Here is a 17,161-nt window from a genome sequence, read left to right as displayed (position 1 = left end):
GTGTGTGTGTGTGTGTGTGTGTGTGTGTGTGTGTGTGTGTGTGTGTGGGTGGTCTCTCTGAGATGCAAACTAGCTATTTTTCCTTGAACCATATGTTAAACCTGTTCAGCCTCACTGGTGTGTGTCTGCTTCATAATAAGGGTGTTTGTAGAAAACACACACTGTGTACTACATATTTTGCATTGAGGGGAGGGGGGGGGGGTGGGGCTTTACTAGTTTCAACCCGGTGACTCTAGATGCTGTAACTTGTGACTCCCAGTGCAGCACAGACTTGTCTCCTGTTGTGAAGATCCCGGCCCGGCTTTCAGATTCAGGCTACACATTTCCATAAGGTTTGGGGAAAATCCTCGCACATTTTCATATATGTAAAATCTCAGTGTGTTTTGCCAGCTAAACAAAGTTTGGTTGATGTAGGGCACAACCGCTAAAAACCCTTTCCCATCTAGTGAACTGAAATAGAAACTAAAATATAAACTCCACTATGATGTAGGGTTGCCTCACATAATGATGTACAATCAAGATTCTGAATGGAAATCTTTTGGACACATTGTCTCCAGAGTCACATACTTTACATGAGGTGTTCAACAATCCACAAGATCTGTTTTAAGTATCTCTTGTGCTTTTGAGGGCGACTGTGGCTGTGGATAGCAGGGCTGTCTTTCAATCAGAGGCTTGGCGGTTCAATCCCCAGCTCCGATGCTCCGATGTGTCCTTGAGCAAGACACTCCAAAATTGCTCCCGTAGTTGTGATTGTAAGTCGCTTTGGATAAAAGCGTCTGCTAAATGACTGTAATGTAATGAGACAGAGAGCCCTCAATGGAAACCTGCTTTGAATAATGTGGCTGAGAGTGCTTCTGCAACAGAGTCACAAGATCCCTTTCCTACTTTGCTTCAACAATAACTGTGTGAAAACTTGACCATTCTATACCATGTTACACTCTTACTGGAAATGAAATTGACCAGCAGCTCTGCAAGTGCAAGTTTTTGTCTGTGCTCATCAACCTGTAATCCACTTCTTTCTTTTATTAAGCTGCTAATGTTTTTGTAATGTTGTAAACAAGATAAGACTCGGGGCCTGCAAGATAAGTGCCAGGTGTTAATCCGCCACTAATCCTTCGCCCGCTCATTTAGCAAAGTTACATATTTCACAGTGTGATTTGGATTTGTCTCTTATTCTCTCTTCGCCACTTGTTTTTGTATGTGAATATGTTATTCTCTGACCGGCCACACCTTAACAACAGGCTGAGGTCATTTTCCTGGAGAGTGAACAGATTGAGTTGAAGCTGAACTCTTCTTTCCCTCCCGTCTCTCTGCACTCTTGCTCTTTGCTCAGACCGTATACTGAATATTGTGTTGGATGCTACTTGCACTTTTAATGTGTTTGTGTCTGTATTTGTGCTTGCTAGTATGTAAATACACACCTAACCTATCTACTGCTATTTTAAAATAAGTTGTAAGAGGAATGTTTGCACGTTGCTGATAAGAGCTTGTGTGTTGTGTTATGTAAATAGAGTGCTACACAATGAAGTGAACGTCATTTTCTCTCTTTAGGAGTCCGGTAGTGGGGAGGATGACCGCCGCTCTCAGCCGAGGAGGTAAGACACATCCCTTATGTCACCTCGGTGCAAAAAAAAAAAAAAAAACTAAACCTTTTTCCAGTTTCCCCACAAAAAGGATGTGCAGTGAGATTTATTATAAACCAGGAGTTTGGATAACGGTGACGTTGTAGTGCCAGGCCGAGTGGTTAATAAGACAATGAGCGTCTACTGAAGTGTCTGAACAGAGGACCTGTTATGTTGCTGCCCCTGACCTCTGACCTGGACCAAAGGCGGAGGAAATAGACTTTACGTGAAGAAGCACTTGATGATGAATCACTAAATGCGTCTGACCCTGCAGAACTTCCTTCCCGTCCTGATACAGTGAGCTGCTGTGCTATTGTGGTCTTACAATCGGCTTCTGTCCCTCGTTGCCTCTGGCATTGTACTGAAGTCGGAATCTGGTTTATCCTGTTTCACTCAAATGCATCTGCAACTGTTTTGTTAGTCCATCAGCAATTTCCTTCAACTGCCTACGGCGTTTATTTGTTCTAGACACACGTGATACCCGTGAACTTAAGTTTCAGTGACACTCTTCCAGCTTTGTTTTGTTTGGCCCTTTTAATAACAGATGGAATCTTGAAATGCTCTCACGTTTTAAGATGATTAACTGCGGTTCGCTAGCTGTCCAATAGAGGGCAGTGGGCCCCATGTGAGTCAGGTCTGTGTATGTGGGTCAAGGGATCCAGGGGCAGATCGGTAGCCCCTCCCAAAGTCAGAGCGCCTCTGTGTCTGTCTGGTCATTGGAGCTCTCTGCCATCATACTGAGAGGGCTTTCTGTATTTGTGCAGCTGGGAGTGAAATCTATATTCACACAGTGAGGCTGTGTGTTTGTGTGTGTTTGAACACAGATAGGTATGGGCGCAGATGTCATTTACGGTATTTTGTCAACTAATATTGTTTTTAAATTTCTTGTTTTGAAGTTCTAAGACTATTTGACCATTGATGCTGCCCTTTCATACAGACATACACATTTAGCTAAATGTATTGTTTTCAATCATGGACTGTAAAAGCAGGGGTCCTTTATGGAATATGCAACGCCACGACCTCTTTACTTGTATGAACATGCCATTAAATGTTTCAAATGAGCAAATACCAATGTATGAATATCAAGTTAGGAGCTGGGCCTTGTCTTGACTTCAGGATAGCGGTGTTATACCGGGCTGCAGAGGCCAGGAGATATTGGAATTAGTTTGACATCTGAATGGTGGAGTGTTGTTGGATGTTAAGATTGGTTCATTTGTATTGCTCTGGGTAGTGGCTCACTCCTTCTCTAGTGTGACACTTTCATTTCAGTTTCTGTTAGTTTAACAGTTAGTCTAGGGCCAGCACTTGTGTCGTGTCTAATAAAATAGTCACATATTTATTTGTTGAGCAATTGTGAACAAATAACACAGGAACACAAAGTATTGTACATGTTACTGTCTTAATTCAGTCCAAGCTCTAGCTGTAGTGTATTCACATGGGCTGAGGTGTTTTGGCAAAGAGACAAAAAAAATCATTCAATATAAGTGAGCCTGCCCACTGAAATACTGACTTAATGTTCCCGTATGATGACGTCGTCTGTGTGTGCGTCGTGCCTTAGAAGCCAGCAGCTGCTGCAGAGCTCATCTTTGACACGGGGAGTAACATTCATTCAGACTGTAATGAGGCTTTAGTGATGCAGTGTGTTTGTCTGCATAAGCAAGGCTGCAGCGCTGCTGATTAAAGTCAGTGACATCAGCTAAAGCAGCAACGTCAGTGGTGGAAGTACAGAGAGGAAATCTCAGAGAGAGAGAGGAATTTATTATGACGCGGCTTATTTCTTGTCTTTTTATAATCCACATTGTTTCAGATGCAATAATAGTGCAAGCATTAATCATTCCCATGTGCCTGACTGTTTAGTTTGTGTGCCTCTAAAAGTCCCCCCCAAAAATATTTTCACTAATTTTGATGTCATCTAATGTATGTTTTCTGGCAGATTGATTCGACTGTAAATAATCAGACTGACTTCCTGTCTGTGCATAATTCATACAAGACTCAACTGTTTATAGGAGAGGTGCTAATCAGTCGTCTGTGTGTATTGAAGCAAAGTTGTGTACTGTATTATATATGTGATGTTGTGATCACTAAGGTGACTGCCTGTCTGTTTGTATACATGGAGACACGAGAGTAACAGACGAGTGTTCGGTGTCCGCCTGCATGTACGTAACAACCACACAAGCCTTCACTGCTTGTCATTGGACGGTGTACATTTCAGCAGTCGAATGAAAGAACAGTAAGTTGGAATTTGAGAGATGGGTCCAACACCACAAACATAAGCATGTAGGTTGTTAAGAGTCCATGGATGGGATTGGAGAACAGGACTATGACCCAGGACTGGTCCTAGCTAGACGCTTACAACAGTTGTAACAGATATTTCCTTAATGGATAAGACCAACGAAAGAAAGAGGATAAAGAGATGGAAGGGATTAGTGGGGGTCAATGTGCAAAGGAAGGAAGTCAGTCAGAGGAGGAAACTCATGACAAGAAAAGGAAGGCCGAGCACAGAGAGTTGAACAGGAAGCGGCGGTGTTGATTGGGTAACAGTCAGATTAAGCAGCATATATCAGTCATTGATGAGTATCTCATGAGATTAAGTTTAATTAGTGTATCTTTAGCCGTGATTACGCCTACACTGAACTCTTGACCTTCTGCTACATATTTCTTGTCTCCTTTAATGATGGTATTGTTACAACATTTATAATACATACTTTGATAAGTTGAACCACTGAGACTGTTGAGGGTCTGTAACATCATGGAGTAAATCAGGTCCCCTGGTGTCTCTTTCTTTGATTTCTCAATCCTTTTTCCATTGCTGTTGTTGTTGTGCTGTTGCTGGAAGCAACAGCACATTTAGGTGTCGGGTGTCTCCTACTCTGGTGAGAAGTTTCCATAAAGGCTACACACTGTAACACTGCTTAACTTAAAGTCATTCACTATGAGGCAACTCAACAAAATAGCTTGCACTTGTTTAACAGTTGGCTGCCAGCTGTGCTTGTGGATGAGAGACTGAGTAGATCAAAATATTGCATTTCTACATATTTAAAGCAGGTTCATGCTTGTGAACAGCTGTATTAAAGTAATGGCTTTTTACTCATGAAGGTTTCATTACACTTACTTACAGTAACGAGCAAAGTTGTCGTCAACTCGCTTCACTGTCTCCACAAGTAGCCTCTGAGATGTCTCTGCTGTTCCTTTTTTTTATTTTTATTTTTTTTATTTGCTGGGCGATGCAAAAACCATCAGTAAATGTATAATGATGCTTTTTAAGGGGCATTCATATATGACCACCAAGTCCCCTGTTCAATCCTGGACAGGGTCAATTCAACTCAATGTGGCTTTATTGGCATGAACGTTTTTAGAAAAAGAAATGATAAGATACACAATAATATCATTTGAATCTCTCTTCTGGTAATATATTCTCCAAAGTAGGCTACATCAAGGAACAGTTGGGACTCAAGTTACAAGGAATGAATTAATGAATTGCAGTAAAATCTTGAGACTATTGTCTATTGTCATGTCTTAATACATTTTGTCACATGAACAGATTCAATGATTGCCAGTAAAACGATTCCTTTTTATTGGTTTTATTTTCAAAAGATTCAATTCAGTTTTTTCTTGCCCAAGAGCTGTTTCTGTTAGAGTCATGTTTTTGTCAATGACTGTCGTACTTTTCTCTGTTTTCACTGTGGCACTAATAATCCCCGATAGACAGACTGCTGTTTTCACCGATTGGACTATGAGTGTGTCTTCCCCTCCCGCTGGAGTTTTTTTTTTTTAAACTGCAGCCTGCAGTATCACGCTGAGCAGATGTAGAGACACCTGTCCTGCTACGACATGTGCTAATCATGTCTATTTTTGCCGCTTCTGAATTTTATAATACCGTGCTTTATCGTGTTTATCGGATATTTCCCTAAATCCTGAATGTCCACTAAAAGCAAAATATCAAAGTGGGACTTCACCAGAGCTTCTGCGTTTTCACTATTAAGTGTGGAGTGACGTCCTCCACTACAGCACGCTTCTGTGCGACCTGCCCCCGCCACCAGAGCAGCGATGCCTCCCGGTGTTGTGACCGCACCACGGAGCTCATCAGCCGGATGCTTCTGCGCGTGCAGCGGGGTTAAGATGAGACCTTATTTCACTGAGAACTCCGTGATCTCTCAGGGGGAAATTTATCAGCTGTAAGTTTAAACTGTAGCCAGAGACGCAGGCTCTCTGTGTACAAATAATTAACTAAGAATTGCAGTCTTGAGGCTACTGTATTATCATTAGTGAGATGCCCAATGAAGCCAGCTGAAGCTTACTTAAACAGTCTCCTTATATTCCGTCCTGACATAGTCTATATGGGCACGGTTCATATTCTCAATTGCCGTGCTTTACAATATTTAGTTCCAGTGATCTGGAATGACAAAGGCATGTGGTTTTCCCCCCACGATGACTTAAAGGGAAGGATGTGACGGCACATCAGCAGCAGAGTCGGTGGCTGCAGGAAGAGGTTTCCTTCCCTTTTGCTCCATGTGAATGTCTGCCAGATGCCGTACTCTCATCTGCTCGCATGCATTTTTTTGGATGTGACTAAAATGCATCTTGAGGGGCCACAGCAGGAAAGGCACACTGTGTACAGATTGTTCATGCATCAGAGGATGTGATTGATATGCCAGCTGAGTGTCTCTAGAGAATGAACCCTGGCATTGACTTTCTGTTTGTGTGGGTTTGATCAACCGAGTCAAGCCATAGTTTAGTGGTATAAGACATCTGTCTAGTGCCACTGTGTGTGGATTTATACTTGGTGACAGAGAGCAAACTCAATTGTCAGCCTCTGTCCTGAAGGGACTGACGGCACGCAATCCCCTGTTGTCCTGAGGAGGACGTAGAGGCTTTTTGCACTTGAAAATGTAAAAGTATCTCTGGGAGACAATTATGCTTACTAGCATGCTATGTGCCTCAGATCCAGTTCTCTGTGATATTTCTTTTTTTTTCACAAATGTTTTTTTTTTAATGTGAGTAATATGTGGGCTGTGACTGCCCTTCTCCCCCTCTGTCTTCACATAATAAGGTGACATAATAGGACTTCCTGTTTCTTATAGTCCTTCCTTGGCCTATATTTATCGTTGGCCATCAGTATGTAGTGACAAGTATGGACAGTATTACTGGTGTTAGTGGTGCATTCACTCCATTGTTTCATAACACAATGATGTCAGCTTAATGCCAAGGCGAGAAAACACTTTGTCGAACATTGGATGTATCGTTGTTTGCTGTGATTTTAAAAAAGAAATCAAAGGTTTGCATCCGTTAGTTTTAGTCCGTTTCAATGATTCTTTGTTTAGAGAGCAGTAGCCCCAAGTAACTCAACCAGAAATGCCGATTTCATGCCAGGTATATTTGTTTAGTTATGTGCCATAAAGTACTAAAGGCTCAGACAAAGCCAGTTTGTAATTGCCTGTAGAGCACAAAGATAACAACTGCAGGTATGTCTGCTGGTTCATGTGAAAAATGAACTTGATAGTTAAATGGGTGACCAGTTTGTTAGTTTTTTTTTCACTGTGACTCAGTGTCTTTGTGTGTTGTACCTTCTGACATTTTATGAACATGTCCAGTTAAGCCAGTACGTTATTGGAACCAGCTGCAGTGTGTAGTAAACTGCTCAGTGAAGTGTCTTCAACTCATAAAGGCACTTTATTTCTCCCATTGTTGTCGTGTATGTATTGTGTGTGTGTGTGTAGGGGGTGTAATGTGTGTTTTCTAAGAAAAGAAAAGATTAGATTAGATTTAGATTAAATCACTATTATTGAAAAACATTTAACCTTTAGACAAAAGGTCACTCAATATTCAGCAGATGTTTTCATGATGAGGAACAAAAGCTTCTGCTTTATTACGTTGGGGAATAAAGAGACATCATCCCAACAACACCAGCACTGCTGATTATATTTCTGTTGATGAACTAATCAATTATTCCACTAATTAATTCAGTTCTACAAACTATACATTTGCACAAAAACTCATCTATTCTTAAGCTGGAGACAATAGTGTTTGATTGGTGGGTAAACTTACCTGTAAAAATAATAAAAAGTAATTTCCAGGATGAGTCTTATTACTATGTATGGGTGTCTGTCACTGATTTTGTTTTTCCTCTCTCTATCTGTCCAGCATCAGTGAAAGTTTCCTGACAGTTAAAGGAGCTGCTCTCTTCTTACCTCGAGGAAATGGCTCCTCTCCCTCGTCTGTCTCTCGCGTCTCACAGCTGCGAAGCAAACATGCAGGTGAGCTAAAAAGGTCTTACTCAAGAACAATCGACTGTTGATAGTGCTGTTGGTTAAATAAAAAGCATAGCTGCAGATTTAGACTCTGATCAAAGATGTGTTTAATTACTCCTATCTTACCAGGAGACATCCAGCAGCATCTACAAACAATGTTCACTCTCCTCAGACCAGAGGACAACATCAAACTGGTGGGTACACACTGCAGCGCGGACACAACATTCAGTCTTAAGGTTGCCAATCAGCTGCTAAGACATCAGCTGTGTTTTACCTGCTGCAGGCGGTTCGTTTGGAGAGCGTACACACTCCGATCACTCGCTACATGGTGGTGGTCTCAACCAACGGTCGCCAAGACACGGAGGAGAGCGTGGTGCTGGGAATGGATTTCAGTCCTGTAGACAGGTGAGACAGAAATATATCTATCTATCTATCTCTGCCTGTTTGATACTCTGCATAAAGTTGTAACATGGAGTTTTTTTTTTCTCCTCCCAGCTCCTGTTCTGTAGGGATGGTTTTGCCCTTATGGAGCGACACGTTGATACATCTGGATGGAGATGGGTAAGAAAATATCCAGCATGTTTTAATCACAGAGCGAACACACACTGAACACCAGGATGCTAAGATGGCTGACTGTGTCTTTTTATTTGTTCTCCTCTGGTGTTCCCCTCTCTTCTTGCTCCCAGGGGTTTCAGTGTGTCAACTGATAACAAAGTGCATGTATTCAAGCCGGTTTCTGTGCAGGCCATGTGGTGAGTCACACTGCATTAATCACTCTGTAGAAACCGATATCAATATCTGCCATTTTATTGTTTGCAAGCGTTCATCTCAGTCTCTAAAGCGTGTCCCTGGCATTTACTTGACTCTCCCCTTCATCTGCCGTCTCTCAATGTCATTTTTCACTCTCAATGTCTTACTCGCAGGTCGGCCCTCCAGTCGCTCCATAAAGCATGCGACGTGGCTCGTTGTCACAACTACTTCCCAGGCAGCTTGTTCCTCACCTGGGTCTGCTACTATCAAAGCAGGGTCTGCTCCGACCAGGTGCGCATCAACGAGTGGAACGCCATGCAGGACGTGCAGTCGCACCGCGCCGATTCGCCCGTGCTCTTCTCTGATGCGTAAGTATCGTGATCACGTGGAATGTATTTTTCACTTTTTATTTCCTCCCTTGACTTAGAATTGATTTATTGTTTGTGCAGACCTACAGAGAGAGAGCTGACAGAGCGTCGGATCAAAACCAGTCTGAGGGAGATTATGATGCAGAAAGATCTTGAGAATGTCACCTGCAAAGAGGTGAGTCAGTGCTCCAGATGTTGGATTTGAAGATGCAAACAGATGCACCCATCACTGAAAGAGTTATTGCAACAAATTGGGTCCCTCTCAAAAATGATTTTTTTTTTAAAAGGGACATTTTTATTTTAGTCACCAGTATTTATCTTAAAATAAAATGTAATATCTTCGTTTTAGGTTTAGAGTTGCTGTTTTAAGATTTTCTGGTGTTTGCCTGTGTTCCGTAGATTCGAACAGAGCTGGAAATGCACATGACGTGCAACCTGCGAGAGTTCAAGGAGTTCATTGACAATGAGATGATTATCATTCTGGGCCAGATGGACAGTCCTACGGAGATCTTTGATCACGTCTTCTTGGTAGGTGACCTCAAAACACCTCTAGAGTACCACTGCTGCATCTGGCAACAGTGATGGTCTCATTACATTGAAGTCCACGGGATGAAAAAGTCCCAGAGAAGCTGGATCACAAATCAATTTGATAAGAACACTTAACTATTGAAAGTCTCTCAGTTCTTTTTAAATTTTAAATGTATGCACAGGGTTAATCCGTGTGTGGGGAACTTGGCAAAATATGAGATTGTCTTTCGTAATTCAAATTTCGAGGAACTTGAGGTTCCTGTTTGGTTTGGAGTGCACACTGGATGTCTGGCATGCTTTGCAACAGGATTTAAGCATTATGAAAAAATCACTGGGAGGCTCTGAACTAGTCTGAATATTGCTTTTGTTTCCTAAAGGGATCTGAGTGGAATGCATCCAATTTGGAGGAGTTGCAGAAGAGCGGGTAAGGGGGGGCAAAAACAACAACGCAAGCTGTACTGAAGTCAATAAAGACACAGTATTAAATGATAAGACCCGAGCAATCATTTTGTTAGAATTAGATTAAATGTTTTGTGTTCTGTTTTCTTAACAGGCTGCATATACAATCATCTCTCTCACCTTCTTCTGATCTTTCCTCTCATGTTCTCACTCAGGGTCCAGTACATCCTGAATGTAACAAGGGAGATAGATAATTTCTTCCCCGGTGTGTTTGAGTACCACAACATCCGTGTTTACGATGAGGAGGCCACCGACCTGCTTGCTTATTGGAATGACACCTACAAGTTTATATCTAGAGCCAAGTGAGTTTCTGAAGGCTGCACCTTCTCTTTTTCTTCTCAGATCGGCTCACCTTGTGTCTTTTCACATAAAAAAAGACAAAATGCCGTACAGAACTGTTGACACTGATAGACTGATTGATATGATTTGATTCTTCAAATCTACTCCAGGAAAGCCGGAGGCAAGTGCCTGGTGCACTGTAAAATGGGCGTAAGTCGCTCTGCAGCCACAGTGATTGCATACGCCATGAAGGAGCACGGCTGGGATCTGAAAAAAGCCTTTGATTACGTCAAGGAGCGTCGAGCTGTGACCAAACCTAACCCGTCTTTCATGAGACAGCTGGAGGAGTATCAGGGCATACTGCTGGCCAGGTACCCACACAAACACACACAAGCATATTTAATGTGAATTTGAGGGTGTAGCTGATGCATGTACAGCAGGATTTTGATCTATTGTTAAGAAAAAAATATTGATTAGTGCACCTTTTTTATTTTATTTGTGACACATTTTTAGCACTATAACCTTATAAAATGACATTAAAAGCATGTATGTGCACGTTTATATGTTTGCATGAAGAGGATAGTAGTTATGTGAAAAGATTATACGTTTTTTTTGTTTTTTTTCATGTTTCTTCCCACCCTCCTACAGCAAGCAGAGGCACAACAAACTGTGGCGTTCTCACTCCGACAGCGACCTGTCTGAGCACCACGAGCCACTGTCTAAATCTCACGCCCAACCGCACAGCCTGGGTCGCTCCGACCCCCATAACCAGGCCAGTAGCGCGCCTGGTCCCTCCGTGAAAGAACTGCTGGATTCACTGGGAACTTCGGCCATCACTGGCAAAGCAACGCACTCCACCAGCCAGCCTGATACCGGCATCCACTCCAATCAGTTCAGCTCGTCGTCCTTTGAAGGCGTGGCAGCTCGATCAGGCGACGCTAAAGCTCGAAACCCTGAAGCCCCTTCTCATCCTGCTGAAGTCCAACTCAGCCAGTTGGACTCTCCTTGTCCCGAGTCCACAGCTGGCTCTGTGTCTCTGCTATCTCCTCCACTCTCCAACGGCTTATGTGACTCTGAGGAGCAGCCCTCCTCCCTTCCTCTCCCCCAGCCGAGGGCCGCCGCCGTGGTGCCTGAACCTCAAAAGACGGACGTGGCGGCTGTTGCACAAAGTGTTTTCGTGGACCAGCCTCACCTGCCTCCATCCTGTCACCACCTCCCCCTCTCCCCTGCTCCATCCCCAACTCCAGTGTGCATGGATGAGGTTATCAAACCGCAGGCGTTGTCCTGCTCTCTACCTGTGATGAAACCGACGCTAGTGTCGTCGGCTGAGCCCTTGACAACACAAACACCGAGCACACAACAGGCTGGACCCCGGTGTTTGTCTGCACCAGTGCCTGTCAAAAAAAGCGACTGTGACGAGCACATGTGTGGCTCGTCTGTGGACGGTTTACCAGCACATTCTCCCTCCAATAGTGATTTTACGAGCTACCCCAGTGCCACTCCACACGACAACGAGGTGTTGTTCAGCCACAGCCCCGATCACATTAACTTTTTCAGTGCCAGAGAAAAGTTCAAGGAAATGAGTCAAGATGGTAAAAGTCACTGTGCTGCAGTGCAGCAGTCGCCGCAGCTGAAGACTTGTGGCAAGGAACAACAACCACTGCCTCAGGAGGTCTCCATTAGTGAGGGGAAGGAGGAGGAGGAGGAGGGGGAGGAGGAGGAGAAAACAAAGGTAAGGTTACTGCGTGTAGCAAAACTTTCCAGAACTACTGCACAGTTACATTGTTCTCTAAACTTTGGGAGACATAGATTTTCATCAGGGCGTCCCTCAGGTGTCATTTTGGGTGTTTGGAGTTAAGTGTGTGGATGTTTTAATCTTTTTTCATGGCTACACTTGTGTAAGATGCACATTGTAATATAGATCATCCAAATAATTCTTAGATAACATTTGAATTTTGGTGACATTTGGAAGTGTATTGAGCTCACAGCAAGTAAATTTGTTCTCAAATTAGTGTCTTGTTCGCTTGCTTGTGTTTTCTTTAGTCCAAGGCGCCATCTATTGGTGTAACATCAGAATCCATTTTACTTGAATGTTTTTTTTTTTTTAATATATGGATATAGATTTGTTTGGCCTTTAAACCAAATTATCTTATTATATTATCTCTCTTGTCTTTGTAGGAAATGACCATCCCTGTGCAGGTCACAGGACTGAAGCCTTCCGTGCACACAGAGCCACAGGGCCCCCAGGACCAGGAAGTGAGCAAGTTGAGGCAGGAAATTGATGATGGAGATGTTTTATCACAGAAGGAAGCCAAGAATGTTAAAGAGGAAGTGAAAAACAACGAAGAAGAGGAGGAGGAGGAGGAGGAGGAGGAGGAGGCTCCTGTTCGTCTGTGCAGCGATTGGACGAGGGGGTCCGTGCGGCGCGTCACGCGACAGCTGGAGCAAAGAATGAAACAGGAGCATGAGACTCCGTCACCTTCCTTATCGCCTCCGTCCCTCTCCGGCAGCTCCTCCTGCTCTCAGCAGCGCCCAACCAGCGTCCATGCTGCAACAACTTCGAATCCACAGAACGCATCAGTTGGCCCGCAAGTGTCAGAAGTTAGCACTGTGCAGGAAGAGCAGGAGGAGGACGGTGGTAATACGTTTGGACCAGTTAAAAGGGGGAGTGGTGATGTAGCTAATGTGGGTGCACTAGGAAATAATGACAAAAGCACAAAAGGACACAAACTCAAGCCTGCTGATATTCGATTGCTCTCTACCTCGTCTTCTTTCCACCGCTCGGCCCAGTCTCCCTTTGCCTCTGTGAACTTCCTGTGTTTGGAGGGCGTGACAGAGTTGGAGTCAGGCACAGACTGGGACTGCTCCACAGAGGGACCTCATAGTGACATCATCATGAGGGAGACATGGGAGACTTTGTGCGAGCTGGGTGCCTTCCTGCAGCAAGTGAGCATGGACGGAGCCTGTAGGGGAAGGTGTGCGGGCCAGGTTTCTGGCCTCAGTGCTGGAACCGCTCACAATCGAGGTAGCGGTTTCCAGAAGAGGGTCAGAGAGGTGGAAGCGAGGATTCGCCAGGCTGGACTGACCCCTCCATCCCTGATGAAGCGCTCCGCCTCTCTGGCCAAACTGGGCTGTCTGGAGCTGCTCGCCAAGGACCTGAGTGAGTGGGAGCTCAGCCGCTCCTCTGTAGCTCCGTCCTCGGCAGAACCTCTGATCCACACAGCTAGCGACGAGTCCAAGAAGCAACGGGTCCACAACTCTTCTTCCTCAGCCGGCCAGCATCCGGAAGTCCTCGGGACGGGTGTGAAGAGGCTTTCTGAAGCTGGAGAAACCTCACCAGGAGCCTCTCCACCATCCAGTCCACAAACAGGAGAACTCCCGAACTCTGACCAAGAATCTCTGCATGTGTCTGGGCTCACACTTATGGCAACAAGGCAGCAATATGGAAGGACTCACCCCCTGCGGCAGCTTACGAAAAAAACTGCTAGTACCCTTTACCACACCATGTAACCCTCACCGTGTTTGTGTGTGTGTGTGTGTGTGTGTGTGTGTGTGTGTGTGTGTGTGTGTGTGTGTGTGAGAGAGAGAGAAAGAGGGATTATGCACACCTGTGAGAATTGGAAATCAAGTGCATAATGTTGGAATCATTCAGCAAAACAAACCAATGCCTCTTGCCTTAAAGAATATGTTTCTGTACATGTTTTCCTCTGTGAAATCTGAGAAATTAGATGCATTTCATTGTAGGAACAGCGACAAGGCTATGAAGGGTCCAGCCAATTGAAAATAAACATTTGAATGAAATTGGAAGAAGCGCTGAGTAGTTTGAAACACTTTCAGAAGAAGTCATTCAAAAAGCAGCAAAAACGATCATCAAAAGTGAATAACTTGTTACAAATGTTAACATGCCTGAGCCTGCACTTATTCTCTTCACGTCATCGCTGGTTTCTCCATCACGAACTGGATGTTTACTTGTTGTTCGTTCGTTGAATAGTTCGACCTGGCGACCTGGTTTTCCTCTTCTTTTGCGTCCAATGTCGCTTCTTCAATATTTGCCGGTTGTGCTGGGTTGCTGCCAAGAAAATCATACAGCTGGTACAATCTCACAGGTAAATGAATCCACCCAACATCAACCCAACATTCAAACACACTTCTCAAACCTGCAGATTTGGTTCAAAATTGAAAAAATGTAAAGAGAAACTTTGATTACTTGGCAGAAATACCATACTGGCGAATAATTCCAATTAAAGTTACTTCTGCTGTCTGCAGACAGATTTTTAAACGTGGGTTATTATGCTAACAGCAGCTCATCCACACATACAGAGTCGAACCACAGACGCAACAGATTCGTGTTTTACCCGAAAGGAAGATGTATGCAGAGCGGGAAAAATCTACTGAAAATAGCGGCAGGATTCTTTTTGAAACACGATGCAAAGAGAAGAGGCATGCTGAGTTGTTGTTTTTTTTAATGTTTTTTAATGTTTGTTTTGACTTCTCAATACCTCAGTAAGTGTGACTCAAATCTGACCTGTGTAAACGTCAGGATTCCTGGAATGTCTCAGTCAGAAATAATTTCAACTTCACAGCTTCATGAACTGAAGTAATCAAACTCGTCTCTCATGTCCTCTCAATCGAGACATTTCATGTATGCATTGCTGTGTGGGAGGAAGTGTAGGTTAGGGGATTGGGCGTTGAAGGCACCGTGTATATTTGTGAGTTTTCTGCTGTTTTCTTTGGGATGTAAAGGTCTATATCGTGAGCGTTAACCTTCTAGGAACTGTACATGTTTTTGTATCTGGTTTGTCAGTGTGTGACTGTAGCACAACATTACTATGTAACTTTTATTTTTATTTTTGATAATCGTTATCTATTTTGTACAAATTTTAGGAGTGTGCCTGTGACTGGCAAGTGAAGCTTCTCGGCAGTCTATCAGAGATGTCTGTACAGGGAGGCCTGTCATACATGCACTTTACTCCCGTTTTCTTTTTAATGTGGCTTTTTTTTAATGTGTGGTTGCTACTTCTGGGGAGCATGCTTAGGTAGTAGCAGCTGTTGGGTTTGCGTGTGTATTGTCAAAAACCAGATTTTCTTGTGTTTTATTTTAAACTATCAAGTGTAAATATTCTTTTATATAATGTGCTTCAACTGTGACCATTAAATAATGGAAATTATTGAGTCTGTTTTGCTGTGAGACTGTTTACAGTATTGTAAGGTCATGGCAAGATACGTTTTTAACAATCTTGCTAAGTATTTGGTGTTTAGCAATTTTTAATTGCTTTAGTCTACAAAATGTCCACAATTTCCCCTTTACGCCATAAGGTCACATCTTCAACTTGCTTCTTTTGTTCGAGTAACCATTCAAAACCCAAAGATATTCAGTTTACTACGATTATAAAATAAAAGCAGATAATCCGTACTTTGATATGGATTCTATGTGGTGAGTATTCTGTTACTTTAAACAGCTGTAAGTTTTCAGTTAGCTGATGTTAAAGGCGTCACTCTTACTCTTGATCATCCACAGAGCACATGGTCCATTGTCATAATGCCCGTTTCTTTGATAGAAAGTAGTTTCATGGAAAACAGTTTACTTTAATACACTACAAAATTGCAGGTGAAGCCTGCCTGGTAAATTTTTAATATATATATTAAAAATGTTAAACTCTAATCTAGTCATAGTGAAGAAAGTTATTCAGTCTGTGGTACATTTAATATCTATTATAATAATGCTTTTTAGCTCAAATAAGTAGATTCAATAGTGAGTAAAAATGGAAAACAAACAGTTTAAGGTTATTTCAGTTTGGAAACTCAGAACTGATGTACTGTATACAGCAGGGTTTATTTGCTGACATGTATACTGTACATGTACAATATCTTGCAAACAGTGCAGAATAACTGGTTTTCATTTGTACTGTAATCTAAACAGTCATAACACACCAGTGGAAATGCCTTAAACCATAAATAGAGAAAAATATATATTTCAGTAGGTCAGTAGGCTCAGTTATGTATTTTGTGACTTGCTGTGAATATGATGGCAGTGTGTACGGTGCAGTATCTTCACTGACCAATATAATATAGCAGAAACAACCACCGTGACATTTTTATAACTTTGATATTCTGTGTTTGTTAGTCAAAGTTATTGCAGTTCACTACCCATTGATAGCGTAGATGTCCTGCAGTATAAAACCGAGTGAGTACAGTAATCCTGCTGCAAGGTAAGTCTTCTGATTTTCTGTTCATTTTTCTCTTTTTGCAGTGAAAAGTTTGACCTCTTCCTAGATTGACAGCAACAAGGAAACACCATGACCCCAGCATGTTTAATATGTAGCATGCAAGACTCACTATCGCTAACTACAAAACCAGACAACTACTTTTTAATATCCCTTTTCACAGCCTTTGGACTACAAACTAGAACAACAACTGCAAAGTGAGAGTTTGTCCTTTGTGAATACATAGTAGCTACTTTCTGATACTTTCTGTATCGCTCATTGTTTAATTGTACATTTTTTATGAAATGTATTGTTGGGAGGCAAATGTCAGTGTTATGGTGAGCCTGAAGATGTGTATGAAGTGTTGCATTTGTGCATTTTGGATTTCACTTTAGTGCTGAGCAGAGTTGGCGCAGAGAACAGTGTGAAGAGTTTTAAATATGTAAAATGTATAACCCACTTTTTAAAATAACAAACACAAACTTGGGTCATTTTACTTTTCTTTTTTCTAAATAACTCCTGGCCCTTTTTTATTTCCATCCTGCCCTATTCAAACCAGCTTCTGCAGGTGCTTCTTCTGCAGGTCAACAGTGTATTTTATTTGTGGCCATACAAGAAACCTTGGTTGCAGGAGTAAACATGGAGCACTTGTTGGCAGCATGGGAGATCAGATCACCGATGTACCTTTTTATTTATTCTGCGTC

General features: G+C 42.7%; 1 protein-coding gene across 1 annotated transcript in view; it reads left to right on the top strand.

Moving 5' to 3' along the window:
• The window catches only part of ssh2b (slingshot protein phosphatase 2b), a 19,180-nt gene extending 2,253 nt beyond the window's left edge, over positions 1-16,927 (top strand). Inside the window, exons 2-15 of the mRNA XM_031857247.1 lie at positions 1,552-1,595; positions 7,764-7,876; positions 8,000-8,064; positions 8,154-8,275; positions 8,366-8,431; positions 8,557-8,622; positions 8,794-8,988; positions 9,070-9,163; positions 9,388-9,516; positions 9,894-9,940; positions 10,131-10,277; positions 10,425-10,625; positions 10,903-11,986; positions 12,433-16,927. Coding sequence (XP_031713107.1) covers positions 1,552-1,595; positions 7,764-7,876; positions 8,000-8,064; positions 8,154-8,275; positions 8,366-8,431; positions 8,557-8,622; positions 8,794-8,988; positions 9,070-9,163; positions 9,388-9,516; positions 9,894-9,940; positions 10,131-10,277; positions 10,425-10,625; positions 10,903-11,986; positions 12,433-13,764 — 3,705 coding nt within the window. The 3' untranslated portion in view covers positions 13,765-16,927. The remainder of the gene's footprint in view (positions 1-1,551; positions 1,596-7,763; positions 7,877-7,999; positions 8,065-8,153; positions 8,276-8,365; positions 8,432-8,556; positions 8,623-8,793; positions 8,989-9,069; positions 9,164-9,387; positions 9,517-9,893; positions 9,941-10,130; positions 10,278-10,424; positions 10,626-10,902; positions 11,987-12,432) is intronic.
• Positions 16,928-17,161: the final 234 nt, after the last annotated feature.

The sequence above is a fragment of the Anarrhichthys ocellatus genome, unplaced genomic scaffold (assembly GCF_004355925.1).
Source record: "Anarrhichthys ocellatus isolate YVR2014 unplaced genomic scaffold, GSC_Weel_1.0 scaffold18, whole genome shotgun sequence".
NCBI classification, from domain to species: domain Eukaryota; kingdom Metazoa; phylum Chordata; class Actinopteri; order Perciformes; family Anarhichadidae; genus Anarrhichthys; species Anarrhichthys ocellatus.
This window is presented reverse-complemented; position numbering and strand designations above follow the sequence as displayed.